The sequence below is a fragment of the Eptatretus burgeri genome, chromosome 9, assembly GCF_056783735.1.
Source record: "Eptatretus burgeri isolate ZD-2024b chromosome 9, Ebu_testis_v1, whole genome shotgun sequence".
NCBI classification, from domain to species: domain Eukaryota; kingdom Metazoa; phylum Chordata; class Myxini; order Myxiniformes; family Myxinidae; genus Eptatretus; species Eptatretus burgeri.
Genome location: NC_140969.1, coordinates 93,320,256 through 93,346,755, shown reverse-complemented (window position 1 = coordinate 93,346,755; position 26,500 = coordinate 93,320,256). Strand labels below are relative to the sequence as shown.

The 26,500-nt window shown below is 46.7% G+C and overlaps 1 protein-coding gene across 13 annotated transcripts in view; it reads left to right on the top strand.

Annotated features, from left to right (window-relative positions):
• The window catches only part of LOC147020629 (papilin-like), a 210,456-nt gene that overhangs the window by 128,032 nt on the left and 55,924 nt on the right, over positions 1–26,500 (top strand). For all 13 annotated transcript variants that reach the window (XR_015061900.1, XM_085896135.1, XM_085896136.1 and 10 more), the window contains 8 exons: positions 5,472–5,666; positions 7,032–7,182; positions 7,877–7,939; positions 9,295–9,436; positions 9,565–9,797; positions 10,112–10,326; positions 10,530–10,612; positions 17,878–18,015. Coding sequence is in view for 12 of the 13 variants with exons in the window: in XM_085896135.1 (XP_085752261.1) it covers positions 5,472–5,666; positions 7,032–7,182; positions 7,877–7,939; positions 9,295–9,436; positions 9,565–9,797; positions 10,112–10,326; positions 10,530–10,612; positions 17,878–18,015 (1,220 nt within the window). In the remaining variant the exon portion in view is untranslated. The remainder of the gene's footprint in view (positions 1–5,471; positions 5,667–7,031; positions 7,183–7,876; positions 7,940–9,294; positions 9,437–9,564; positions 9,798–10,111; positions 10,327–10,529; positions 10,613–17,877; positions 18,016–26,500) is intronic.

Below are 26,500 nucleotides of genomic sequence, written 5' to 3'. Positions count from 1 at the left end.
ATGCGGTGGAGCCACACAACAGCCGTAGCGTGGTAGAGCAACGCACGGCATCAAGGACAATGGCCGACGCCACGCGGTGCTCGAAATAGAGAGGCAAATTGTAGCGATGCGGAGGTACGAAGGGGTGTGGGAATATATTCCCCATGTGCGGGAGCATTTGTGATTAAAGTGGTGAGATCTGGTGAGCGAGTTGAGTTGAGGAGAAGGTGCCGGTTAGGAATTGGCATGCAGATTTGAATGGAAAATGGCATGCAAATTCCTGGGGCAGGTTGTTGTGTGCAACGGGGATTATCTGAGCCATGGGAGGCATCGTGATGTGCTTATTAAACAGTTATCTATTGAGTGGCGTGTGTGCTTACATGCTTGTTGTGTACTATGGCTGAAAGGAAATGGTTAGGGTGGAAGTCAGAGTACGAATCCAGGAGATATTTATTAGATCTAACTACGACTCCCACGCAATGCACTTTGTCCCATTAACCCACTAGACATGAGGGGAGGACTAACTACATGAAGACTAATGAAATAACTCCTTGGGGATCACTGCATGTTTGGTGCCATTGCTGTAGAGGCATGTGGTTTTGCAGAACCGCAACAATATATATGTATTGGTAATGTGGCGGTATTTGTATTGGAACAAACATCGCCACGTTATGAAAAACACATTCACCACGTTATTCAAAACACATCAACACGTTATTAAAAACACATCACCACGTTATTAAAACACATCACCACGTTATTCAAAACACATCATCACGTTATTAAAAACACATCACCACGTTAGTAAAACACCTCACCACCACGTCATTAAAAACATATCACCACGTTATTTAAAACACATCACCATGTTATTAAAAACACATCACCACATTATTTAAAAAATCTCACCACCACGTCCTTGAAAAACACCACCACATTATTAAAAACATCTCATCACCACATTATTAAAAACATCTCACAACCATGTCATTAAAAACACATCACCACATTATTAAAAACACATCACCACATTATTAAAAACATCTCACCGCTACGTCATTAAAACACATCACCACATTATTAAAAACATCTCACCACATTATTAAAAACATCACCACGTTATTAAAACATCTCACCACCACATCATTAAAATCACATCACCATGTTATTAAAAACACATCATCACGTTATTAGAAACACATCACCACTTCATTAAATACACATCACCACTTCATTAAATACACATAACCATGTCATTAAAAACACATCACCACATTATTAGGAACACATCACCACATTATGAAAAACATCTCACCACCATGTCATAAAAACACATCACATTACGAAAAACATCTCACTACCACGTCATAAACAACACATCACCACGTTATTAAAAACACATCACCACGTTATTAAAAACACATCACCACGTTATTAAAAACACATCACCACGTTATTAAAAACACATCACCACGTTATTAAAAACACATCACCACGTTATTAAAAACACATCACCACGTTATTAAAAGCACATCACCACGTTATTAAAAACACATCACGTTATTAAAAACACATCACCACGTTATTAAAAGCACATCACCACGTTGTTAAAAGCACATCACCACGTTGTTAAAAGCACATCACCATGTTGTTAAAAGCACATCACCACGTTGTTAAAAGCACATCACCACGTTGTTAAAAGCACATCACCACGTTGTTAAAAGCACATCACCACGTTGTTAAAAGCACATCACCACGTTGTTAAATAAGCACATCACCACGTTGTTAAAAGCACATCACCACGTTGTTAAATAAGCACATCACCACGTTGTTAAAAGCACATCACCACGCTGTTAAAAACACATCACCACGCTGTTAAAAACACATCACCACGCTGTTAAAAACACATCACCACGCTGTTAAAAACACATCACCACGCTGTTAAAAACACATCACCACGCTGTTAAAAACACATCACCACGCTGTTAAAAACACATCACCACGCTGTTAAAAACACATCACCACGCTGTTAAAAACACATCACCACGCTGTTAAAAACACATCACCACGCTGTTAAAAACACATCACCACGCTGTTAAAAACACAGCACCACGCTGTTAAAAACACATCACCACGCTGTTAAAAACACATCACCACGCTGTTAAAAACACATCACCACGCTGTTAAAAACACATCACCACGCTGTTAAAAACACATCACCACGCTGTTAAAAACACATCACCACGCTGTTAAAAACACATCACCACGCTGTTAAAAACACATCACCACGCTGTTAAAAACACATCACCACGCTGTTAAAAACACATCACCACGCTGTTAAAAACACATCACCACGCTGTTAAAAACACATCACCACGCTGTTAAAAACACATCACCACGCTGTTAAAAACACATCACTAGGTTAGTAAAACCACCTCATCACCACGTTATAAAAACCACCTCATCACCACGTTATTAAAACCACCTCATCACCACGTTATTAAAACCAGCTCATCACCACGTTATTAAAACCACCTCGTCACCACGGCATTAAAATCACATCACCACGTTATTAAAATCACATCACCACGTTATTAAAATCACATCACCACGTTCTTAAAAACACATCACCATCACGTCATTAAAAACACATCACATTATTAAAGGGATTGTTCTTCTTTGTCGTTTCTAGTTTTACCGTGTGACACATCATCCATGGCAATGCTCACCATAACGGTCAGGAGGTGCGTGTATGTGTGTGTGTGTGTGTGTGTGTGTGTGTGTGTGTGTGTGTGTGTGTGTGTGTGTGTGTGTGTGTGTGTGTGTGTGTGTGTGTGTGTGTGTGTGTGTGTGTGTGTGTGTGTGTGTGTGTGTGTGTGTATATATGTATATATGTTGTTCGTCTTTCGGCTGCTCCGTTAGGGGTTGCCACAGCGGATCATTCGTTATGATCCGCATACTGATTTGGCATAGGTTTTAAGCCAGATGCCCTTTCTCACGCAACCCTGGTCGCCTCTTATGACACAGGGATAAGGATTGGGTTTCACCATGATTCCGGGCTGCCCTACACCCTCTCATAGCGCGGCCCAGTGCAGAGCTCCCGTCCTCAAGCGATCCTCCAACCCATGCCTCCGAGTAGCCAGATTACAGGCGCACGCCACTACGCCCGGTAGATATATATATATATATAAATATATATATATATATATATATATATATATATATATATATATATATATATATATATATGCATATGTATATATATGCATATGTATATATATGCATATGTATATATATATGTATATATATATATGTATATATATATGCATATGTATATATATATGCATATATATATGCATATGTATATATATATGCATATATGTATATATATATGCATATATGTATATATATATGCATATATGTATATATATATGCATATGTATATATATATATATATATGCATATGTATATATATATATATATATGCATATGTATATATATATATATATGCATATGTATATATATATATATATATATATGCATATATATATATATATATATATATATATATATATATATATATATATATATATATATATATATATATATATATATTTCGTCCACAGATAGTGAGTTGCATTGCTGTCTCCGCGATCACTGATGACTCGCCAATAAGTGATGAAACTGGTCCGGTAGTTGAGGTGGTGTATAGCATTGGGATTCTCATGTGTGTACGATGTGCGGACGCCTTTCTAGTTGTTGAGGAACTCTGGGAAGGGTTCAAAACAGCGTTGCACTTACCTTGAGTAAGTCTTCTTGGGTTGATTTACACAGCTTATTCATCTAGAACAGTGTGGGATGGGTCAATCATTTATGTAATCTTAGCCACCTGGGTGGAGTCGATTAGGTGAGAGCTGATTGGCTATTCCCTCCATTCACAGATGAGAGATGTAGGTGGGTCTTTATACACACACACACACACACACACACACACACACACACACACACACACACACACACACACACACACACACACACACACACACACACACACACACACACACGCACAGGCAGATAACACGGTTTCATCGGCCTGTTACAAAGGAATTAGTTTGCAATAGAGGGTGGAATATTTCTGGAGTTTGAATGGAATGTCCTTTTGACAACATAATGGCAGGGACCAGTGCAAATTCCGCATAATGTAAAATGTGACTTCAAGTCCTCAATCCCCACCCCCCACCATTTCAACCTCAAGTCTTCAAATCCTTCTCCAAAACCCCAAGTCAACAAGCCCCACTCCCAAACCCCGAGTCCTCAACCTCCCACTCCCAACCTGAAGGCTTCAATCTCCCTCCTGCTCCTCGACTCCTTCACTTCCACCTCCCAACCTCACCCCACCACAACCCCTCAACTCCTTCACCTCCACCTCCACCCACCACAACACCTCAACCTCCCCCTCCCCACCAAATGTCCTAAAACTCAGTCTCGACATCCCCTCACAACTCCGTCTCATTTTTTTCTCTCCCCCCCCCCTTCCAAGTCTCAACATCTCCCTTCCAACTCTGGCCCATTTTTGCTCTCTCCACCACTTCCGAACCTCAATCCCCTGTCCTCTTCCCACCTTTCCACCTGATAAAAGGAAAAGTGCATTCTTACATCAATCACACATTCTTATATCAGATAGTTAAATACCCCGACAGACAACACGAAATTGCATTCCACAGAGATTACACAAGGGTGTTCTAAAGTAGACAGAGAGATGGATAGATAGACGCATATACAGACACACAGGTTGATATAGACAGACACCCACACACACACACTCCTCACATGTGCAAGAAAATATCGTGTAAGTATTAGTAAGGAGTCCGAGTTTCTGTTTGTTAGGGAATTCGTTCCCAGAGTGTGAAATATTGATGGAGTTTGTTATGATTTTCCTTTGACAGCATAATCGTCACTTACTGTTAAGACTGCTAAGGTTTCTCGGTGAAGTGAATTTACGGAAAGGTAATTCCATGTCCACAGAATTGACTGAATAGTTTGTGGTTAAGTTTTTTTTACATCTGGAATGTGTGCAAACCAACGACTACGTGCGCAACATACATGAATATAACTCGAAATTGCATGAATATCAATAGCTGTAAACCTCAATAAGTTTACAATCAATAGCATTCACTGTCTGAACCCAAGAGCTCTTAAATGAGGTATCATTCAGCATTGTACATGTTGTGGTTACATTTACCCTGTTCAGACACAAATGTTCATTTTGCATTTACATAAAGGTAGATATATATTTTTGCATACAAAGTCGAGGCTCGTGGAGGAGCAAGAACAATAGGTACAATTCTAATGGAGAATATTGTACATTGGACGAAAGTGATGAAATGTCCCGTCAATTGATGAGGTCTTAATCATTAAATCTAAAACAATTTTGCCTCTGACACCCTTGTCGAACTAACATTGTCCAACCACCTTTATGAACCTTCCCCCAGTGCTCTGTTACCTGTGGGAAAGGTACACGAATGAGGTCTATGACTTGTCAAGTTGAAGGCATCGGAACAGACCGGCCCGTCATTGTGTCCAATACGGAGTGTAACTCAGAACGAATGTCCCAGCGAATTGAAGAATGCCAAGGGGGACGACCGTGTACCAATCAAATCCGCTGGTACGTCGGCCCCTGGGGTGTGGTAAGTCTTGCAAAGGCTTCTGGAGATATTCAGAAGTTTACACTTATTGCTAGCCTCACTTGCATGATTGAGGGTGTGTGTGTGTGTGTGTGTCCTGGCGTCTGTCTTCGTTTAAGTTAAGATTGTACAATAATTATATCGGGATAACTCTGCTCTGTGTCTGCTTTTGTAAGTTGCTTGTATATTGCTGCACCTCTCACATTTCTTCCTATCCCTGCATTACACACAACAATAAAACTACCTTCACTGTGCCACATTTCTTTCCTCGCCTGCTTGTAAATGAATTATTATTAGAAATGGTCCCATGTCGTTTTTGTCTGTTCTTTCATTGATCCAGCATGGTCCGAATCCTAGCTTAGCCGGGACTTTATTCCCAACGATTTGTTCCTTTTAGTCGGTACATCCTTGGCAGTGTTGCTCGGCTGCATCCGATCCGGTAAAGTGATCCGGTCTGGTAAAGTGATCCGGTTCGGAAAAGGCATACCGAGGGCGTGTTCCTCGGTAATTAAATCATGTGATTAATTAGGTAACCTGGTTAACCCAGAGATGGGAGGACCCGAGGTCACGCGATTGAGTTATTGGCGTTCACGGTCGGTTAGCGACCCGCTGCATCATGGAATTATCCGTGTGCGACTGCCTGCAATTCCGGGGAGTCTGGTGGGAACCCGAGATAGCTTCCCCCCTGGTGGTCTTCTCAGCTGACCCCCGGCCCACAACAAAAAATATATATATATATATTAATAGCTTGTACTTCAATTGCCTTCTTCGCTCAGTTGGATGGCCAATTTGGTGCTCTACTCTGAATTCCTAGCTCCCTTCATCATGTGTAGATCGCAAGTTCAAATTCCATATACAGTACTCAGATTTATCCACCGATGACTCCATCTTTGTAATTGACTTAAAAGAAGACCAATGTCTCCTATTGTGTTTAACCAAGATGTGGTTAATGTACAACTTACACCATGATCTTTAGCTCACTGTTAATATAAATAACCGTGCGATGCTGTATGAGATCTCGCTGCAACCTCTGATAAAACCGGATTTGTTGGTTTAATGGTTGGAGCATCCACTCTGAGCCTGGCAGATCGGCTGTTCGAAATCCGGCTGAGTCATATCAATGACATTAAAATGGTTCGTGCTGCTTCCTTGCTTGACATTCAGCATGAAAAAGGATGGAGCACGGACAAACAACTGTAGGTTGGAAATCGTATTGCAAGCTTTGATGGACCTTATGGCCTCCTACATGAAAGTTCCTCCGAAGTAAACTCATGATTAAATCAAAGGTACCTGTTGGTTGTCGTTGTTATTCTGATGGACACTTGTTACTTCATTACAATCTGAAATGTTGGCACCACTTTTTCGCAGTGTTCCGTAAGCTGCGGTGGTGGCATGCGCAAGAGACAGGCCATCTGCTATGACGAGGAGTATGTGTTGCAAGATTCAAAGTTGTGCCGCTTCCAGCAACGTCCACGCGAGTTGGAGGCATGCAACACACAGCGATGCACTCTCTCACAAGGTGATCATCACTCATCCTCTCATCTTTAAGAAATCATCGGAGTTGTCACATTAATGTGTTCAACTTTAACTCTTGGACATGCTCACAAGAGATGGAACCATCACAAGCCTATCGGAGACAAAGCAGAGCGCTTTATCTTTGACATTGTTACATTGGTGGGTTTGTTTTGTGTTCCAGTCTGAACACGTGGCTCGTCGTGGTGAGATTGTCGGTGAATATCCAAAATGCTGTGCTTATTTGTTCATTGTTGATTAATGTTCATGTAACTCATGGAAACGTATCCTGATGGGTCCTAGTGTTGCATGCAATAAATGTGCAAGCTTCTCTCTGACCTTCACCGTAACATCACTGTAAAAACTGGAGCAGCACTCAATAGAGCTAGAACGGCACATACCTCCTTCAGGCTGAACAGTTTACGTTTTTTAATCCCACCGATAGGCCGGATCTGCATCCGTACCTCAACCAAAATCGAATCAGGTTTGTCTTGTCACCTACCCAAATCATCCACCATATTTTGTCTTAGTTCCTCTACAACTTTTTGAGATATCGTGCTCACAGACAGACAGAGACAGAAGTGAAAACATAACCTCCATCCACTTTCGGTGGCGGAGGTAGCTAACTGGTAGATCTCGATTGACAAATTGTAACTTGCATTATTTTCTTTTGTGTTTTTATTTTTACTTTTTTTTTACAGAAGTACCGAGTCGCGCAATTCCTGGAGAGAAAGCACCGTCTCACACAATCACTCTTCATGAAGGTAATGTATTTTAAATATAAAGTTTGAGGCCCACAGAAGAGGTGGGAAACTGATGATAGGACTTCAATTCACGAGTAGTGAGGCAGAATGAAACGGGCAAGGGTTGAATAGGCTGATTGGGACAAAACAGACAAGACAACCAGATTTAAGAAAAATATAAAGTGTGGTGGAGGTGGGGGGTGGGGGGTAAGGGTTCAGACTGCCCCATGAGGATGGGAATAAAGTAAGGATGGGGTCGCAGCGGCTGGAAAGCTAGGAGAAAAAGTCAATGAGAATCGAGCACGTCATGGGTGTGGACGGGGGCTGGCACAGGGTCAACTGGGAGTTTGAGATGGTAAAGTGTCTCCATCTCAAAACATTTGAGGGATGGCATGACTCGACAGATTCTGGGAAGTGGTTCCATCTATGTATAAAAAGAGCTTGGTCTCGGCGTGCATCCATCCACCCTTTCTTCCCTCCATCCCTCCGTCTGTCCATCCATCCGTCCAGCCGTGTGACTATATGTCTATTATTTACGTACTACTGGAATGTACCTTTCGACCCGTTTGACATTTGAAGATCCTCTAAGACCCTGAGGACCATTAAGGCGCAAAAGACCCCGGAACACGCCCAAGACCCTGAAGATCTCCAAGATCCAGAAAAGACCCCAAAAGACCCCCAAGACCCAAAAGACTCTGAAGACCCCAAAGACCTAAAAGACTCTGAAGATCCCCAAAAAACTCAGAAGACCCCAAAAAATCCCAAATACTCTGAAGACCCCCAAAAACCCTGAACACCCAAAAAACCTCAGAAGACACACAATACCCTGAAGACTCACAATACCCCGAAGACCCAAAAGTCACCGAAGACCCAAAAAGACCCTAAAGACCCCGAGGACCCAAAATACCCTGAAGACCAAAAGACCCCAAAGACCGTTTTAACCCCTTAGACATTTACAACATTTTTGACCCCTTACACCCTTAAGACAGATTAGATAGCTTAAACCCTTGACCACTTAGACCACTGGGCCCTTCATGTATCACAAATAAAATTTCAAATAAATATATCATCAATATTACAAATACATTTGTGGAAAATAAATGTTTATGTTATGATTGGTGTAAATCATGCCAACACAGCAAATCTGTGACGTCACTCTCTGCAACTTCGTGAGTGTGTGGAGAGGCGAGCATAGCGATCCGATCCATGCTAGTATATAAAGGGCAACAAAGGAGTCGAGGTGAGCAGAAAACATACATTTGGGAAGAGTGACAGGGCAAAGAGCAACATTTAGCTATGCTTTTGGAGTATACTGTAAATGCATATGGAGGCTTTGATCAAAATTTTATGTTGACGATAACACCGTTTTCTGACAGGTCATTCACATCCCAACCAACCTGTTGTGATTCCACCTCGTGAAGACTGTCTCGGAAGCCACTTTGGCTGCTGTCCTGATGGTATTACTGTGGCTAGGGGTCCAAACAATCAAGGCTGCCTTGTACCTTGCAACCAAACAAGGTCCTTACGGTGCACCTTCTCACTACAAATCGGGCAGATACTATCCATAAAAGTTTGAGTGAAGTTTGTGTTAAAGTCACAGCCGACTTGCATGCAACTTGAATTTAACATACCATTGATGCGTTCAGGTATGGTTGTTGTGCCGATGGCATGACACCGGCGAAGGAGGTCGATCGCAGCGACTGCCCTGAAAATAAGTGGTCGACCAATTGGAGAGGAAGCAACCAGCGTCTGCCATCACCAATGTTGGTTCAGCATTGCCAGGACTCTCCGTACGGCTGTTGCCCCGACGGCATGAGCTCAGCACTTGGCTATGATGAAGCAGGCTGCCTTACTGTGCCTCAAGACAAAAGGCAATCAGGTGGTAGAGCTTGCCAAGTGGCTCCATTAAATGTATTTTCTGTAAAAGCTGCTGTGCAATGAGTTCGGAGCAAGGTTAGCAGGACAGATGCAGGCCTAGTACATGCTCTAACCTGGCAGGGTAACTTCTACATTTGTCATTACTAGTTTCGAACAGCTGTAGTTAATAAGTGAGAGCTATGGAGTTTCACATAGGCAGAGAACATCTAATGAAAGAGGTTTGTGAGTTGTGGTGCTGCGGTGTTGGACAGTTCGATTGGCTGTGGTTTTATTGTTTGTTTTTTAAGTTTATTTTCTTTGCCCTGTGGTATGTAGGACACGGAATGTGCAATCTTCCCAATGATCCTGGCTCTTGTCAGGATTTTGCTGTGAAGTGGTTTTTTGTGCCCGAGAGCTCTGGGTGCAATCGGTTTTGGTACGGTGGTTGTGATGGCAACGGCAATCGTTTTGAGACCAAGGAGGCTTGCATGATGACCTGTGGGTCCCAGGCTCCAAAGATCCCACTATTCAACGCTGAAGCCAACCAGCAGGTGTAATTAATTGCCAGATATTTTGTCTTTTGGGGACATCGTTCTACTGAAATATATTCATCTTTCATTTGGTGCCAAAAATCACCTAAAACGACTTCAAAAGTTTTGTATGTGTGCATTATGATGTGTCAGATGAGAAACTGGAGCAGTATGTGACATTCTCGATGTTTCTCCTTTCCTGCTGCTCCTGGTTATTTACTCAGCGGCAAGCATCCATTGATGTCCAGCCATTGCCTAGTGCAAAACCCTGGCAAGAAGTTGAACGTAACAGAAGGCCGGAGCATCGGTGAGGCTGCCAAACATCTAGTAACACTTCCTCCTCTTCCAAAACTTTAGCATGAGCTTGTTGGTGAGGTTTGGAAGATTTTTTTTTTTTTAAAGTACTCTGACCACAGTTCTGGAGCAAATTTTAGCCGTGTCTTGATTTCCCTCATCCTAGTCATCATAACCAATTAGATAGATGTACGTTAGTTAACTTTTCATTATTAGATTATATGATGTGTTTTATCAAGCGGAAGTTGGCAAAGGTGTGCCAACCTCCGTGGGAAGCAACGTATTGCTGACCTTTTAGACTTTAGCCCTTCGTGATTAATGTAAGATGAACCTTTGTTATTCAACCTGTTGTATGAACTTTTGTTATTTGTAAATTGTCCTTTAGTTATCAATTTCTAGCGGGAGTACCCTTGTCGGACCGACCACCTTCGGTGGGCACTGTGCTGTCCATATCAAAAGATAAAGGAAGATGATTTGTAATACTGGAATACGTACACCAAAGGTGATGCTACACACACACACACACACACACACACACACACACACACACACACACACACACACACACACACACACACACACACACACACACACACACACACACACACACACACACACACACACACACACACACACACACACACACAGGTGTACACATATAGCACACATGCATCTGTTCCATTACTGATAAAGATGGCTCTTATGATGAACGCTATACTATAGTAGGGGTGAGTGAGGGATTCATTTGCCATTTTCATAAACGGGGTCAGCAGCACCAGAGAGAATGAGGGATTGGTCCAATTTTCTTTCCGTATGTTGGTGGGTCAGGCCTGACATTTGTGTGCCCACACCGAGATGTGCACGAAATTACTGAAGCCCCAGCCGTGAGCAGCCACAGGAATGGAGCCCACCCCTTGAGGGAGATGCGACAAGGCTTTGGGAAGGCCAGCACCAAGCCGGTCAAAGAAAACCCAAAAACCACACAATAAATACAACATGGCAGACTTATTTTCTGTACATAAGAGGATCGATTGATGGGTTGAGCACAGGGGCAAGTTTGAGAAAAAGGAATTTTCCGAAAAGAAACTGTAGGGGAGTCGGAGGGGTAGGGGTAGGGAGAACAGAGAAGAAGGTCGGCAGAAATGATTTGGGGTGAAGGGAAGGGAGGGCAGTATGTAGGTCATGGTAGGGTTGCGATTTGAGGGAAGGTGGGGGGAAAAGTGGGGAATTATCACTGTCTTGCAGTATTTGCTTACACAATATGTAAATGGATAATTGGCTATATATCATGTTGACGAGATTATCGTCCCTCCCCCCAATCACCCCCAATACACTTTGATCACAGTCAATAAACTAAGTTGCATTTTCGTCCACATGGCTCTTTCTGTTGAGCGATAACATAAAACATCCCAAGGATAAACACTTTTGGTTCTGATGGTGGCACTAATTGATCTATACACCATGTGTTCATGATGGGTGACCTGGTGGCGATCAGCGATGTGTATATATAGTGTGTGTGCTTGCGTGTGTTCGTGCGTGTGTTCACGCTCCTAATTGAAGTTCCATAGTTTTTACAAAGTCATTTGGTGAGTCCCATTGGATAATCCACGAATAGATGTTTCCTTTCGATCACACCACCTCCTTGGTCCACATTTCCTTTGTGCCCAGTTTTATATGTGCCCGCGTGTTCATCCCATGCTATCTTCGCAACGTATGATCGACGTAGTTCTTTGTCATTGCTCTTCACATCTAACCTTCGCGCACCTCGTTTTTGGAAACGATTGTCCTTTATCGAATGATAATTCGTTGCTAAGCGCAGAGCTGAGACAAATTGTTTCCATTGTCGAGCCGTATCGCAGGGATTAGCTTCGTGGTTTTGTGGCTCGGGGAGTGTCGTAAGAATGCTGGGCTGCGGGTCTTCTTGTGCAAATTCCACCAGAATTTCTGCACCTTGGATACCATTTAATTAGATGGTAGGAGGAAAAACGAAGAGGGTGGAGGAGGAAAAGGATGGGGCTGACATTGTGGGGGGGGGGGGGGAGAGAAAGGAAATTGTGCTCACGAGCTTTTAAAGAGATGTGGTATCGCATGTCAGAGAAAGACAAGAGGAGGAATCAGTGTGTTTTGGCAACAATTATAAGGACGTTTTGTGGACGATGGATAAATCATCGCAGTACAACATTGTGATTTGAACCTGAGATCACGGGAGAATATATGAACTGAGTACTCCGATGCAAATGCCAAATAAGCAAACCTGGATGAATAATGACGTGCTTTTGAAAATTTTCCTCTTTGGTCATTATCAGCCGTCTCTCTCTCTCTCTCTCTCTCTCTCTCTCTCTCTCTCTCTCTCTCTCTCTCTCTCTCTCTCTCTCTCTCTCTCTCTCTCTCTCTCTCTCTCTCTCTCTCTCTCTCTCTCTCTCTCTCTCTCTCTCTCTCTCTCTCTCTCTCTCTCTCTCTCTCTCTCTCTCTCTCTACCTCTCTACCTCTCTACCTCTCTACCTCTCTACCTCTCTACCTCTCTCTCTACCTCTCTACCTCTCTACCTCTCTACCTCTCTACCTCTCTACCTCTCTACCTCTCTACCTCTCTACCTCTCTACCTCTCTACCTCTACCTCTCTACCTCTCTACCTCTACCTCTCTACCTCTCTACCTCTCTACCTCTACCTCTCTACCTCTCTACCTCTCTACCTCTCTACCTCTCTACCTCTCTACCTCTCTACCTCTCTACCTCTCTACCTCTCTACCTCTCTACCTCTCTACCTCTCTACCTCTCTACCTCTCTACCTCTCTACCTCTCTACCTCTCTACCTCTCTACCTCTCTACCTCTCTACCTCTCTACCTCTCGACCTCTCGACCTCTCGACCTCTCTACCTCTCTACCTCTCTACCTCTCTACCTCTCTACCTCTCTACCTCTCTACCTCTCTACCTCTCTACCTCTCTACCTCTCTACCTCTCTACCTCTCTACCTCTCTACCTCTCTACCTCTCTACCTCTCTACCTCTCTACCTCTCTACCTCTCTACCTCTCTACCTCTCTACCTCTCTACCTCTCTACCTCTCTACCTCTCTACCTCTCTACCTCTCTACCTCTCTACCTCTCTACCTCTCTACCTCTCTACCTCTCTACCTCTCTACCTCTCTACCTCTCTACCTCTCTACCTCTCTACCTCTCTACCTCTCTACCTCTCTACCTCTCTACCTCTCTACCTCTCTACCTCTCTACCTCTCTACCTCTCTACCTCTCTACCTCTCTACCTCTCTACCTCTCTACCTCTCTACCTCTCTACCTCTCTACCTCTCTACCTCTCTACCTCTCCACCTCTCTACCTCTCTACCTCTCTACCTCTCTACCTCTCTACCTCTCTACCTCTCTACCTCTCTACCTCTCTACCTCTCTACCTCTCTACCTCTCTACCTCTCTACCTCTCTACCTCTCTACCTCTCTACCTCTCTACCTCTCTACCTCTCTACCTCTCTACCTCTCTACCTCTCTACCTCTCTACCTCTCTACCTCTCTACCTCTCTACCTCTCTACCTCTCTACCTCTCTACCTCTCTACCTCTCTACCTCTCTACCTCTCTACCTCTCTACCTCTCTACCTCTCTACCTCTCTACCTCTCTACCTCTCTCCCTCTCTACCTCTCTACCTCTCTACCTCTCTACCTCTCTACCTCTCTACCTCTCTACCTCTCTACCTCTCTACCTCTCTACCTCTCTACCTCTCTACCTCTCTCCCTCTCTACCCCTCTACCTCTCTACCTCTCTACCTCTCTACCTCTCTACCTCTCTACCTCTCTACCTCTCTACCTCTCTACCTCTCTCTCTCTCTCTCTACCTCTCTCTACCTCTCTCTCTCTCTCTCTCTCTCTCTCTCTACCTCCCTCTCTCTCTCTCTACCTCCCTCTCTCTCTCTCTACCTCCCTCTCTCTCTCTCTACCTCCCTCTCTCTCTCTCTACCTCCCTCTCTCTCTCTACCTCCCTCTCTCTCTCTCTACCTCCCTCTCTCTCTCTACCTCCCTCTCTCTCTCTACCTCCCTCTCTCTCTCTACCTCCCTCTCTCTACCTCTCTCTCTCTACCTCTACCTCCAGTGCCTTCAGAAAGTATTCACACCCCTTGACTTTTTCACATGTTGTTGTGTTACAGCCTGAATTAAAAATTATTAAATTTAAATTTTTTTTGGTCATCGCTCTGCACACATTACCCCGTAATGACAAAGTGAAAACATCTCTTTAGAAATTTTTACAAATTTATTTGACAATTAAAAACTGAAATGTGTCAAGTATTCAGCCCCCTGAGTCGATCCTTTGTAGAAGTGCCTTTGGCAGCGATTACAGCTTCGAGTCTTCTTGGGTCTTTGAATCGGCTTTGCACATCTGGATTTGATGATATTATTCCATTCTTTCTCGCAGATTTGCTCAAGCTCTGTCAAGTTGGATGGGGAGTGTCGGTGAACAGCAATCTTCAAGCCTTTCCACAAATTCTCAATGGGATTCAAGTCTGGGCTTTGGCTGGGCCATCAAGGACTTTCACGTTCTTGTTCTGAAGCCATTTCAGTGTGGCTTTGGGTGTATGCTCGAGGTCATTGTCCTGTTGGGACGTAAATCTTCGCCGCAGTCTCAGGTCTTTTGCACTCTGAAGAAGGTTCTCCTAAAGGATTTACCTGTATTTGGCTCCATTCAGTGTTCCCTCGATCCTTACAAGTCTCCCAGTCCCTGCCGCTGAAAAGCATCCCCGCAGCATGATGTTGCCACCACCATGTTTCATGATAGAGATGGTGTTAAATGGATGATGAGCTGTGCTCGGTTTCCGCCAGACATAGCACGTTGCATTCAGGCCAAAGAGTTCAATTTTCATCACATCAGACCACAAAATATGTTGCATCATGCTCTCAGTCTTTCACGTGTCTTTTTGCAAACTCGAGGAGTGCTGTCATGTGACTTTTCCTCAGAAGTACCTTCTGTTTGGCCACTCTCCCATAAAGCCTAGATTTGTAAAGTGCTGCAGAGATTGTTGTCCTTCCAATAGGTTTTCCCATCTCAGCCAAGGAACTCTGTAGTTCTGTCAGAGTGGTCATTGGGTTCTTGGTGACCTCCCTGACCAAGGTCCTTCTTTCCCAGTTGCTCAGTTTGGTTGGACGGCCAGCTCTCGGAAGAGTCTGGGTCATTCCACATCCTTTCCATTTCCTAATGATGGAGCTCACTGTGCTCTTGGGAACTTTTAACACTCCAGAAATTATTTTATACCCTTCTCCAGATCTATACCTCCTTGCAATTCTATCTCGGAGTTCTACGGACAGTTCCTTGGACTTCATGGTAGAGTTTCTACTCCGACATGCACTGTCAACTGTGGGACCTTATATAGAAAGGTGTGTTTCTTTATAAATCATGTCCAATCAATTGAAATGTCCACAGGTGGACTCCAATCAAGTTGTCGAGACATCTCAAGGATGATCAAAGGAAATTGGATGCACCTGAGCTCAATTTGGAGTGTCATCGCAAAGGGGTTCAATACTTATTGCCACAAGACATTTCAGCTTTTCATTTTTAATCGATTTGTAAAAATTTCTAAAATCATGTTTTCACTTTTCCATTGATGGGGTATCTTGTGTTGATCGGTGACAATTTCTTTTTTAAATTTAATCCATTTTTAATTGAGGGTGTAACATAACAACATGTGACAAAAGTCGAGGGGTGTAAATACTTTCTGAAGGCACTATATTTCTAACATCACACCCACAGACCTACATATGAAGTCCAGGTCATTGACATCCTCATTATGAGGTCTCAATAGTCTCTTATTGCCTCCTCAAAGCTCCTATTGCTCCTCTTAGTTGACCCCTGCCCTCTTGTTACCTCCCCAAACCTTCATCCCTTTCTTGCCTCTTCAAACCCCAACTCTGTTGTTGCTTCCCAAAAGTTCAAGTCTCTTGTTGCCTCCTCAATAGTCTCTTATTTTCTCCTCTTTCTGTTTGCGTACCTTTTCTAGCATGACACCCACCGACCTACATACCCCCCTCTTAAGTTGCATATAACCATTGACTTTCAAAACTACTTGCTCACCAGAATCGCATCCTCCTCCTCCTTCGTATGCAGCACACGGCTGCGGGTAGCATCATTGGCTAAAGGCACGACTATTCCGTTGATTCTGTGCCCCTATTACCAGTACACTGCTACTCATTTCACCGACCTCAGAAGGACGACAGGCTGAGTCAACCCCACTTGGTGTTAATTCAATGACCGACAGGGGCTCAAATTCAGGACCTGAAGATCCCAAGCCAGCCACCTTAACCACTAAGCCAGTACCAAGCTTTCCAGAATCACATGTTCATCTGAGACTCATTAACTGCAACGACCATTTCAAGGCCATTTCTACATTCCTTCTCTCCGCTCGCTTGTACAAGTTGTTCGTGACTTCTATTGCATGGGCTGCAGACCTGTTTTGCAGGTATCCTGCAGCTGCTGAACTTATGACAATTTCTGGAAGAGATGAAGGAACCATCCACTCAGGTTCTTTGAAATGTGTCGTGCCTGGGTTTATCGGTCCAGCGGTACAAGTCTTTCAGGTGAGGAGATTACTTTGTGAGAGCAATGTGACCACTCCTGGTGCTTGTGAAGATCGAGGAGCAAACGATTAACTTGCCCTTCAATGGCTGTGAGGCAGCAACACAGATTGACCTGCTTCACATGATGTTCTGCACGATTTGAAGAAACAAGGAAGAACGTTTACATAGCAGGCACTTCACCATGATGATGTGGAAAGTTGCTTCTCCTCTACACACGCACACACACACACACACACACACACACACACACACACACACACACACACACACACACACACACTGAGTTGGATAGTTTGGGATCTAGGAGGGCTCCGTTCCACTTTCTGAAACCCACATATGGATATAACAATAATAGCGCAGGCTCGTATGGGCCTAATGGCCTCCTCCTGCGTCAAGGCTCCTTGCAAGGGAACGCAAATTATAATAATAGTAATAATCATTATTATTATTATTATTAGCCTACTTGACTTTCGACCCTTTTTTGCATCTTGCATCATTTAAGTTTCCCAGGAATTCCTTATGGTGACTTCTATGTATTCCTCTGAGAGCTATACTTCCTTGTTGATGCCAAAGTCGTGACAATAATACGAATCTTTGACAAAGTACTTTGTACCGGCTGTCCGAAAGGTTCACCTTTCCTGCCGACAAGCCATAAAAATCCATGAACTGATTAATTTTTCGTCTTTTTTAATTGGTATCGTCTCCCACAGTTTGTGGATTGAGCGAGGGGACCCGACTGTTGTGGAGGGACAAGTGGGCCAGACGGTGGAGTTGCGTTGCCAGGCGAAGGGTTCTCATGGCCTCGAACGAGAATGGCTTAAAGATGGCAAACGTCTGCAGAACATCAGGTCAGTTACTTACAGTGAGCACTGAATCTGTGCAATTAATTGGACTTAATTTTATCCACGACATAACAGCACATGAAACGCACACATGTGCATCGTCACAGAAGAGTGGATAAAAGGGAAGGGGAAATTATGTGGCCAACTCCACCGAACACTGACGGCATTATCAAATGTAATTTCTCAAACTATTTGTCGATAAATTTATTTGTTACATTGCTGTTGTTGTTTTTAGCACACGCTCGCGAAGCACTAAGCGGGGTTAAGCGATCGGTCCCGTTATTCCCTTTTCTCCGGAACCGCTTATCAGATTGACACAAAATTTTTCATCATTGGTGCAACGACTCATGTCGACTGTTTCTATGATGATTGTGAGTCATAGGTCTTGTGGTGTGGCAGCCATGTTAGAAAAACGGAAAAAAACTTTTGACCTCTGTATCTCTGCACCAAGGAGGAATTTGAAACTTGGCACAGGGCAAGTTCTCCTCATGGGGGAATGTGATTTTTTTTTTGATGATATCATTCGTTATGACGTCATGACTGATTATGTAGAACACTACATTCGATCAGTATGAAAAATTTTGAGGGTCATCTTGGGATAAATTGGTCAACAGAAAAAATAACTTGATGGTCATCGGTCACCTGGTTATGCCTGGTGTTGGCTTAATGGTTAGGGTGGTGGGCTTGGGATCCCGCTCGGCTGTTGAATTAATACCAGGTGGGGTTGACTCTGCCTGTCATCCCGATGTGGGCAAAATGAGTGCCAGCTTGCTGGTGTCCTGTGTTGGAGTGGCGACCCGTCCAGGATTGTACTCAATAGCCCAGAAGACTGCTTTGGCAGCACCAACGCTCTGCACAGAGTATGGTCCCAATGGATGGATGGATGGGACAGCCGATCGAGATGTGTACACTCACCTCTGTCTGGCAGTCTAGCCCGGGTTGAAATCCCGACCCAGCAGTAGAACCTGGATCGTGGTGTTTCACATGCAGAACGAGGAATCGATACCTGCACCGTCCCTCGGAGGGATGTTAAAATTTCTGATCCGTCTATCTTCCCGTACTGGTTCCTGGTGGACGTGAACGACCCCACAGTGTCTTTCATGAAGATTAGGCCAGTTATCACCGGCACCCTGGCCAAATTACAATTTCCATCCTCAATCGTGGGGAGCAAGTGGTGTGATTTTCCTGGATATCCAACGTTACGTGACACTGATCCCCCTTGGCTGTTGAGTGTTGTCCTGACAAATGTCTACTCATAGTGTCTACTCAAATATCTACACAAATACTCAGTGTTGTTCAAACATCATACATGATGAACAAATTCACATACAAGTCACACGTGAACGTCAATGTTTGGCTAGGAATGGTAACCATGACGATGGCAGTTTCCTTATGGATAATCAAGTGATGTTGTAAGATGAACTTAGTGCATCATTTTAACAGGAGTTGGAACAGGAAGTTTTTGTGGAATTCTGAATTTGTATTCTTTCACAAGTCTACTGAGTGTCACGACCTGATGTCTATGTTTGGAAACACGTTTGGCATGTTCACAATGCTTGTACTGTATATGATAAGAGCATTGGAAATGATCCTTTCAATCACAGCAACGAGCAGATCGAAGCCTGTGTGATAAACGCACCACAATACCAAAAAAAACCATTTATTTTTGAAGAAACCTTTTATTGTTGTGCTGGATGAAAGAGCTCAAAAATGGGAGATTGTAAATGTCTGAACACAAAGAAAAAAAAATTCAGGAGCGATCGAGGCAGCGGCTTATTGCCTCTACACTGCCTAGATTCAATATATCTATATATATATATATATATATATATATATATATATATATATATATATATATATATATATATATATATATATATATATATTGTTGCGGATTCGCGCCCGCCGGCGTGCTGACGGCCACGTAACTCGAATCGCGGCATGTCGCCCACCGGACGGACAATCCAGTCGTGACCCTCTCGGACTAACGCCGGGAACCAGTCACGGGTGGACCTTTCGGTCTCACCGCGATCGAGCCAATCAGCCTCCGCGTGGGATAGGGTTGCTCGCCAAATTCGACCTACCTAAGTACCCACACGGAGGGTAGACCGGGCGATCGCACCTCGCCGCAGGTCGACTTCGGACACGGGCCACTTAAGCGACCCGTTCCGTACTATCGGGATAACCGAGCGGTGTTATTCGTCGACCTCGACGGTTCGATTAATTATCGGGCGTATTCAGCCCACTACCAACCCTTTACGTGAAGCAAGATGAGGATTCAATGAAAGAAATGATGGAGCGAAGTGGGAAACAGTTCAACACAAAGCACATTTATTCGCGATGAACGGAAAGCACACATATTCAATTCCACCAAAAGCACATAGAAAAGGAAAAGAAACACAATGCAATTTTACACAAAAAGCAAATGCGACAGTGCAGATCTAATACCGATTACGCGAGCACACGGCAACACTTATACAATTTTACTTCACAGACGGCGCCGACAACACATATCCAAAACCAAGAAAAAGAAAAGAGAACCCTCAAGGATGAGGCGGGCCTGAGGCCGAGACCGGGTCGGGCCTACCCGTCTGGTGATGAGACGCGGAGCGGCGATGGTGCCTCAACTCTGCGGGCCTCGCGGACAGTGTCTGGTAGGGGGTGGGATAGGGGCCCCCTTGGTCGCACTATCTCAGCGCGGGGGGGGGGGGAAACAGGAGGGGGTTGCTAATGCTCGGGGGAAAGGAGGATTTCTACTCTGCCTCGAGTCCCGCGACGAGCGTCTCCACCTCGGCCAGGTCGCGCCGTCGGCCTTCCTGGTGTGCAGCTCCCGGCACAACGCGAGCACCCCCTCGTCTGCCCTCGCCGCCTCTCCACAGCTCCGTCCCCTTCGCTCCGACTCCAACGCACACGACGACGACCAACTCCTTCTTGCTTCTTCTTCCCAACTCCACCGACTGCGAAGTCTTAACTCAACTTGACTTGACGAACGCGGTCGCTTATATAAGCCCCGTGGCTTCGCTCTCTCATCTTTGACCCCCTGCCTTCGACCTTTCACCTCGCTCCCCATTGGCCCGAGAAAAAGTGGGCGTGAATGCTTTTTGATCCATAAATTTGCATATAGCGACCGCCCTCCAACGCCCTGGAGGCGGGGCCAAATCGCCCCTCGCTCACCGATTGGACGGCACAAAAGTGGGCGTGTGTCGTTTTTGATCCGTTTTTTGAGCACAAAATCCGTGATTTTGTACACGCTGTTCGGCGCGCGCCCTGCACGAGTCCAACACCGGTACCCACAAGCGGCGCAAGAACGGTGGCGATGCGACGGTTGCGAGGTGTGACGTGAAGCGGCGCCGCGGTGGGTGGTTGATGTTGTGGTTGGTGGTGGTAACAATGGCGGTTGGTCCAAAATAAAGATAGTAAAAGAAAAACGGCTATCCTGAAGAGTCGCAGCACGCATAAATGACATGTATTCCCACTAGACAACGGGTTTGGGCCTAACTACACATATACTTACCGAGATACCTCACCTAAGGGACCTGAATGGTGGTTTGCGAATTTGGTAACCACAACACTACCCCCTCCCCTTTTTACAGACTCGTCCCGAGTCGTCAAATTCTCGTGTGCCATCATGTGTAGTTTTCCCCTAGTACATTTTACCTACGGATCCCTGAGTGCGACATTCATGGTATTCGTGTCCCCAAAATAAATAACCTGAGGGCTGCGTAACTACCTAAACAAACTCACTCACACGGACGACTGAAATAAAATTGCCGGCGCTAAGACAGACATGCCGGGGGCGCACTCATATTTACAGTACATCTTAACCTTAACTTACAAATTTTACACTAAACCATGGCCCAGGATCAATGAACTCTGCAAAAAGAAAGCAGTTAACAGGGAGCCAGGCTGCTCGCATGCAGTCTCTGGCTCAAAACAATGCAGGTGACAGGGAACGTGGCTGACTGCTCACACGCAGTCCAAGGCCTTCCCTTTTGAACTGAACGCAGTGAACCACAACGGTGCATGGGTTGCACAAACGCAGTCTCCGTGCCAGCTCAAGTGGCACACGCAATGAACACAACGGATAGATGGATGGACACAAACACGGTGCACGGGCCGCCACTGCAGGCCCGTGTTGTAGCTGCCAACGGGGCAGTTCTTGCAGCTTGCAAACTGTTGCCTTGATCCTGGCGCACATGGCAATGAACAGGGGGGGGGGGGGCAAAGCAAAAATTGAACGGGGCAGTGAACCTGGGCAGTGGGCATGGCATGGCAAAGGTGAGCAGGCAAACACAGCCCGCAGAAGAAGGCCGCTGCAGGCAAACACAGCCGGCAGATGAACTGGCCGGCACAGGCCTTGAAGAAAAACAGCCAGCAGATGAACTGGCCGGCACAGGCCTTGCAGCACAGCAGCTGCAGACGATCCAGCCGGCACAGGCCTTGCAGCACAGCAGCTGCAGATGAAGTTGGCCAGCCTTTGCCGTTCCATGGAGGTTGGTGGAGGGAGTGCGGTGGTGCTGGCCACTTGGAAGGTGGGCTCGGACCTACCTACCTGTCTCCCTCCCAACCTATCGCCTTTGCCTGTCACTGTACATACCCACTCCCTTAATTTGTCAAACCCCAATTTAGCCCCAACTTTTTTTTTTTTTTTTTACTTTTTTTTTACTTCCCCACTATAAATCGTCCCCTAACCCCCTTTATCGTCCTTGTTCGGCTAACCTATCCTGTCACCTAGCCTACTCCCAACCCCTACGTTCCCTTCCCGGAGGGGAATAAGGGAGAGCTAACGTCCTGTGTCGAGGCCCAACGAAGCCTCAGAATGGCCTCCCCAGAGTTCGGCGATCTTAACACCAAGTGGGTCCAGCGGCCCACAACGACAGCGAGGGGATGGATGGTGCGGAGGGGTACATCTCCTAATCTACCCTAACCATTTAACTGTTAAACTACCCCGGGGCTTTCAACAAGCGCCTCTCGCTTAAACTATTGGTTCTAACAACCCAGATTCCCGTCGCCTGTGTTGGTGTCCTCACAATTTCGGGCCTCGCCCTCCCAATTTTCTCTCCGTGCCCTCACACGGTCTCATGGCTGGGACACGTGGCTCCCTTTGGCAGGCACGACCCTCTGCCGATTCTCCGACAATGGCACCCCCGGGCACTACACTGCCTCCGAGCCTACCAGCTCCCTAACACCGGGGAGTGCCCCCCATGGCACCTCCCCTGAAACGCACACGTGGCAGGCTGGCTTCCCAGGCCCCTTTCCGAGGGTCACCCTTGCCCACAACACTGCCCACGCGGCTAATGGCGCCCCGGGCCCCCGCACCAAGCAGGCGCACCCGTGCCCACTACTCTATCCCGGCCCCCCATGGGCCCATGGCCTACCGCGGCCGACTAGCCTGGTGCCCGGGGTACCCACTCAGCGATACTCACCTTTCGCAGCCACGCTCCCAGCCCGTCAACAGGGCTCTTGCACCCCTCCAAACGGGTTTCGAGCCTACACTCCCACCAACAACAAAACGACCTCCATTTTATAAATTTGACTAACCCAGCTGACTTACTTTATACTGACCCCGGGGTGCCTTGGGCGGGATTCACTCCTCCCCCCAATCACTCATCGCACCATGCAGTCCCCATTCGCTCCACTCACACAGACCCGCTGGCCTCACTCACTCAACAAGTACTCACCTCACCACTCACCAACTCTTCAACACACACACCGCTGAACTCTGCCATCCTTCTAACTACCTCCCCTAACTCGTGCTCCCACGTCGTCCCTTAAACTAGTAGCACGTTCCATTTAACCTACGTAGCTAAACTACGTTCCCTCTACACATTCACAAGTCTGTCACTGTCTCCTAACTCATTTTATTTCCCAACCTAAATCTGGCTACAATCCCTCTAACTAATCCATTCCACGGACTCCATGAGGACTTACCCCTGCCCCATGGAGTCGGTCTAACTAAGCTAACCCTTCCCCCTAACTAGTTTCCATCCTGTTCCCCGGTCAAGGGGGTCTTCCACCCCTTGCCCAGGAATCCTGTGCACCCGAAAGTGAGGCTTGCTTTTTTTTTTTTTTTTTTTTTCATGCGCATCACCAGCGCGGCAACTCGCGCACTTTGCACCTGCCCGTGACGTCATGCAGCTGCACGTGTTCCTCGTCCCTCCTTGGACGGTACCATCCGGCAGAGATACCCCTCCTGCCGGATTCCAACCCCACGTGCAGCCATGGCGTCACCGTGCGCATAAAAATAAAAAAGCCCCACGTCTCGAGGGGTTCCCCACGCGAACACATGTGCTTTGCCCGTTGGAGCTTAACACACACGATCGCGTGGAGAACCCGTCCGGTCCAAATCCATTATCCTGCCTAAACTTTGTCCGTCCGCGGGATCGGCAAATCCACCGCGTGCGTTTCCGGACCGGGACTTCACTCTCGCAAGCGAGCACGTGGCGGTCTCGTGCGTTGCACAGCACGAACCTCGTGCTCACTGCTGGGTGAACCCGGCACGGTCCCCGAAACAACTACAGCCGCTACTCGGCTTTCTTTACTCACATGTCTCCGTCGTCGCCTCCATTCAACCCACGCACACCTGCGTGTTACGACGCACACAGTCCACTCCATCACATTCACACGGGGAGACGCGGCTGCGTGCTCCCGCATGCCAACCGACATCTCCCTCACATACCGCTCTCTCACACACACGGTCTCCCTTGCACACAGCGACCTTGCACACGGCCGTTCACTCACGCGTGCGGGGGCACTCACCCGCGGTGCCTCACTCGCACTCCGTGCCTCACCCACACACGCGGGGGCACTCACCCGCGGTGCCTCATCCACACACCGTGCCTCACTCATACACGCGGGGGAACTCAACCGCTGTGCCTCATCCATACTCCGTGCCTCACTCACACACGCGGGGACACTCACCCGCGATTCCTCATCCATACTCCGTGCCTCACTCACACACGCGGGGACACTCACCCGCGGTTCCTCATCCATACTCCGTGCCTCACTCACACACGCGGGGACACTCACCCGCGGTGCGTCATCCACACACGGCGTGCTGGGAAGCACACACTCCGGCACACTCGCCACCACACCACTCACACGTGGTGCCTCACTCATACTGGCCGTTTCACTCACACACACGGCCTCACTCACACACGGTGCCTCACCCACACACGACGTGCTGGGAAGCACGTACTCCGGCACCATCGCCACCACACCACTCACACACGGGGTCGCTTCCACACACGGGGACGCACTCACGCCTTGCACCACACACACAGGGACAACCACACTGGGGATTCGTGTCCCCACAAGGGTCTCCGGGGCCTCTACACCCCCCAAGCTCTCCGTGCACCCGTCCACAGCACTCGTCCCCTCAACCTCGCAAAGCACGACCGAACTCACCTGGTCGTGACTCGCCTCAAGGGGGCATACTCCCTCCCCTCGTTCCTGGAGGAGGCCATCCAGCTGCTCGCACCGGGTCCCTGCACGCTCCGCGAGCTCACCCCCATTATCCTCCACTACCTCCGTGTGTGTGTGTGCGTCACTTACCCCGTCCTCACCCTCTATCTCCCGTGTCTCAACTATTATTATTTCCTTTGTCGTCACCTCGTGTCTCGTCTCACACGTTTTGGTCTCCCCATTTAATTTTTCCTTTTGGTCACCGTCGATTCCTCTGTCACGACCCTCGCCCAACACGCCCCCTGAATTATTTTTTCACCCGCCTCCACCGCGGGCCTGTCAGCCGTTGCACCCCCTTCCAGCTCGTTTGCTCCCACACGTGGAGTCGCCATTCCCAGCTCCCTGGTCACGGCCTTCATGCCCGCCTGCAGGCATCGGCCCATGTTCTGCGTCTCACCCCGCAGCTTTTTCATTTCTTCTTTCATGTTTGTTTCCATTCCGTTCATTTTTGTATCCATCTTTTCGTTTATTTGTTGTGTATTCGCATCCATCGTCGTTTTCACTTCATTCATTTGCTTGTTCATGTCTTTCATTTCGTTTTTTATTTCATTTGTCATTGCCGCCAGCATGGCGCATAGCTGGGCCACGTCGGGTGCGCTTGAGTGAACCGTTTCGGCAGGGGTTGGGGAAGGGTCTTGGTGGAGAGGGGGGGGGAGGTGTCATACACCGCGGCCGCTGCCGCACCCACCTCGGGCCCTGGGTTCAGTTGGGCGAGTCCGTGTTCCTGCACAATCAACATTTCCTGCTCGGGGATTCCATCCTGGACCATGGATCCTACACATTCTACATCCATTTCTAATACCCCCGGCTCCCGCTCGACTTGAGACGCCATCTTGCTTCTCGTGAAGGGTTAATTTGCTCGCTCGTAATTTGGAGGGAATCGGGGGTCGCTTCTCTCACCCCTGGACCGATTCCCGTGAATTTAATTGGAGACAGGAGAGCCCGTTTTCCTGTTCTCCGATACCAGTGCCGCGAGGAGGGCGATGAATTTGTATCCCACTCCTGACACCAGTGTTGCGGTCTTCGC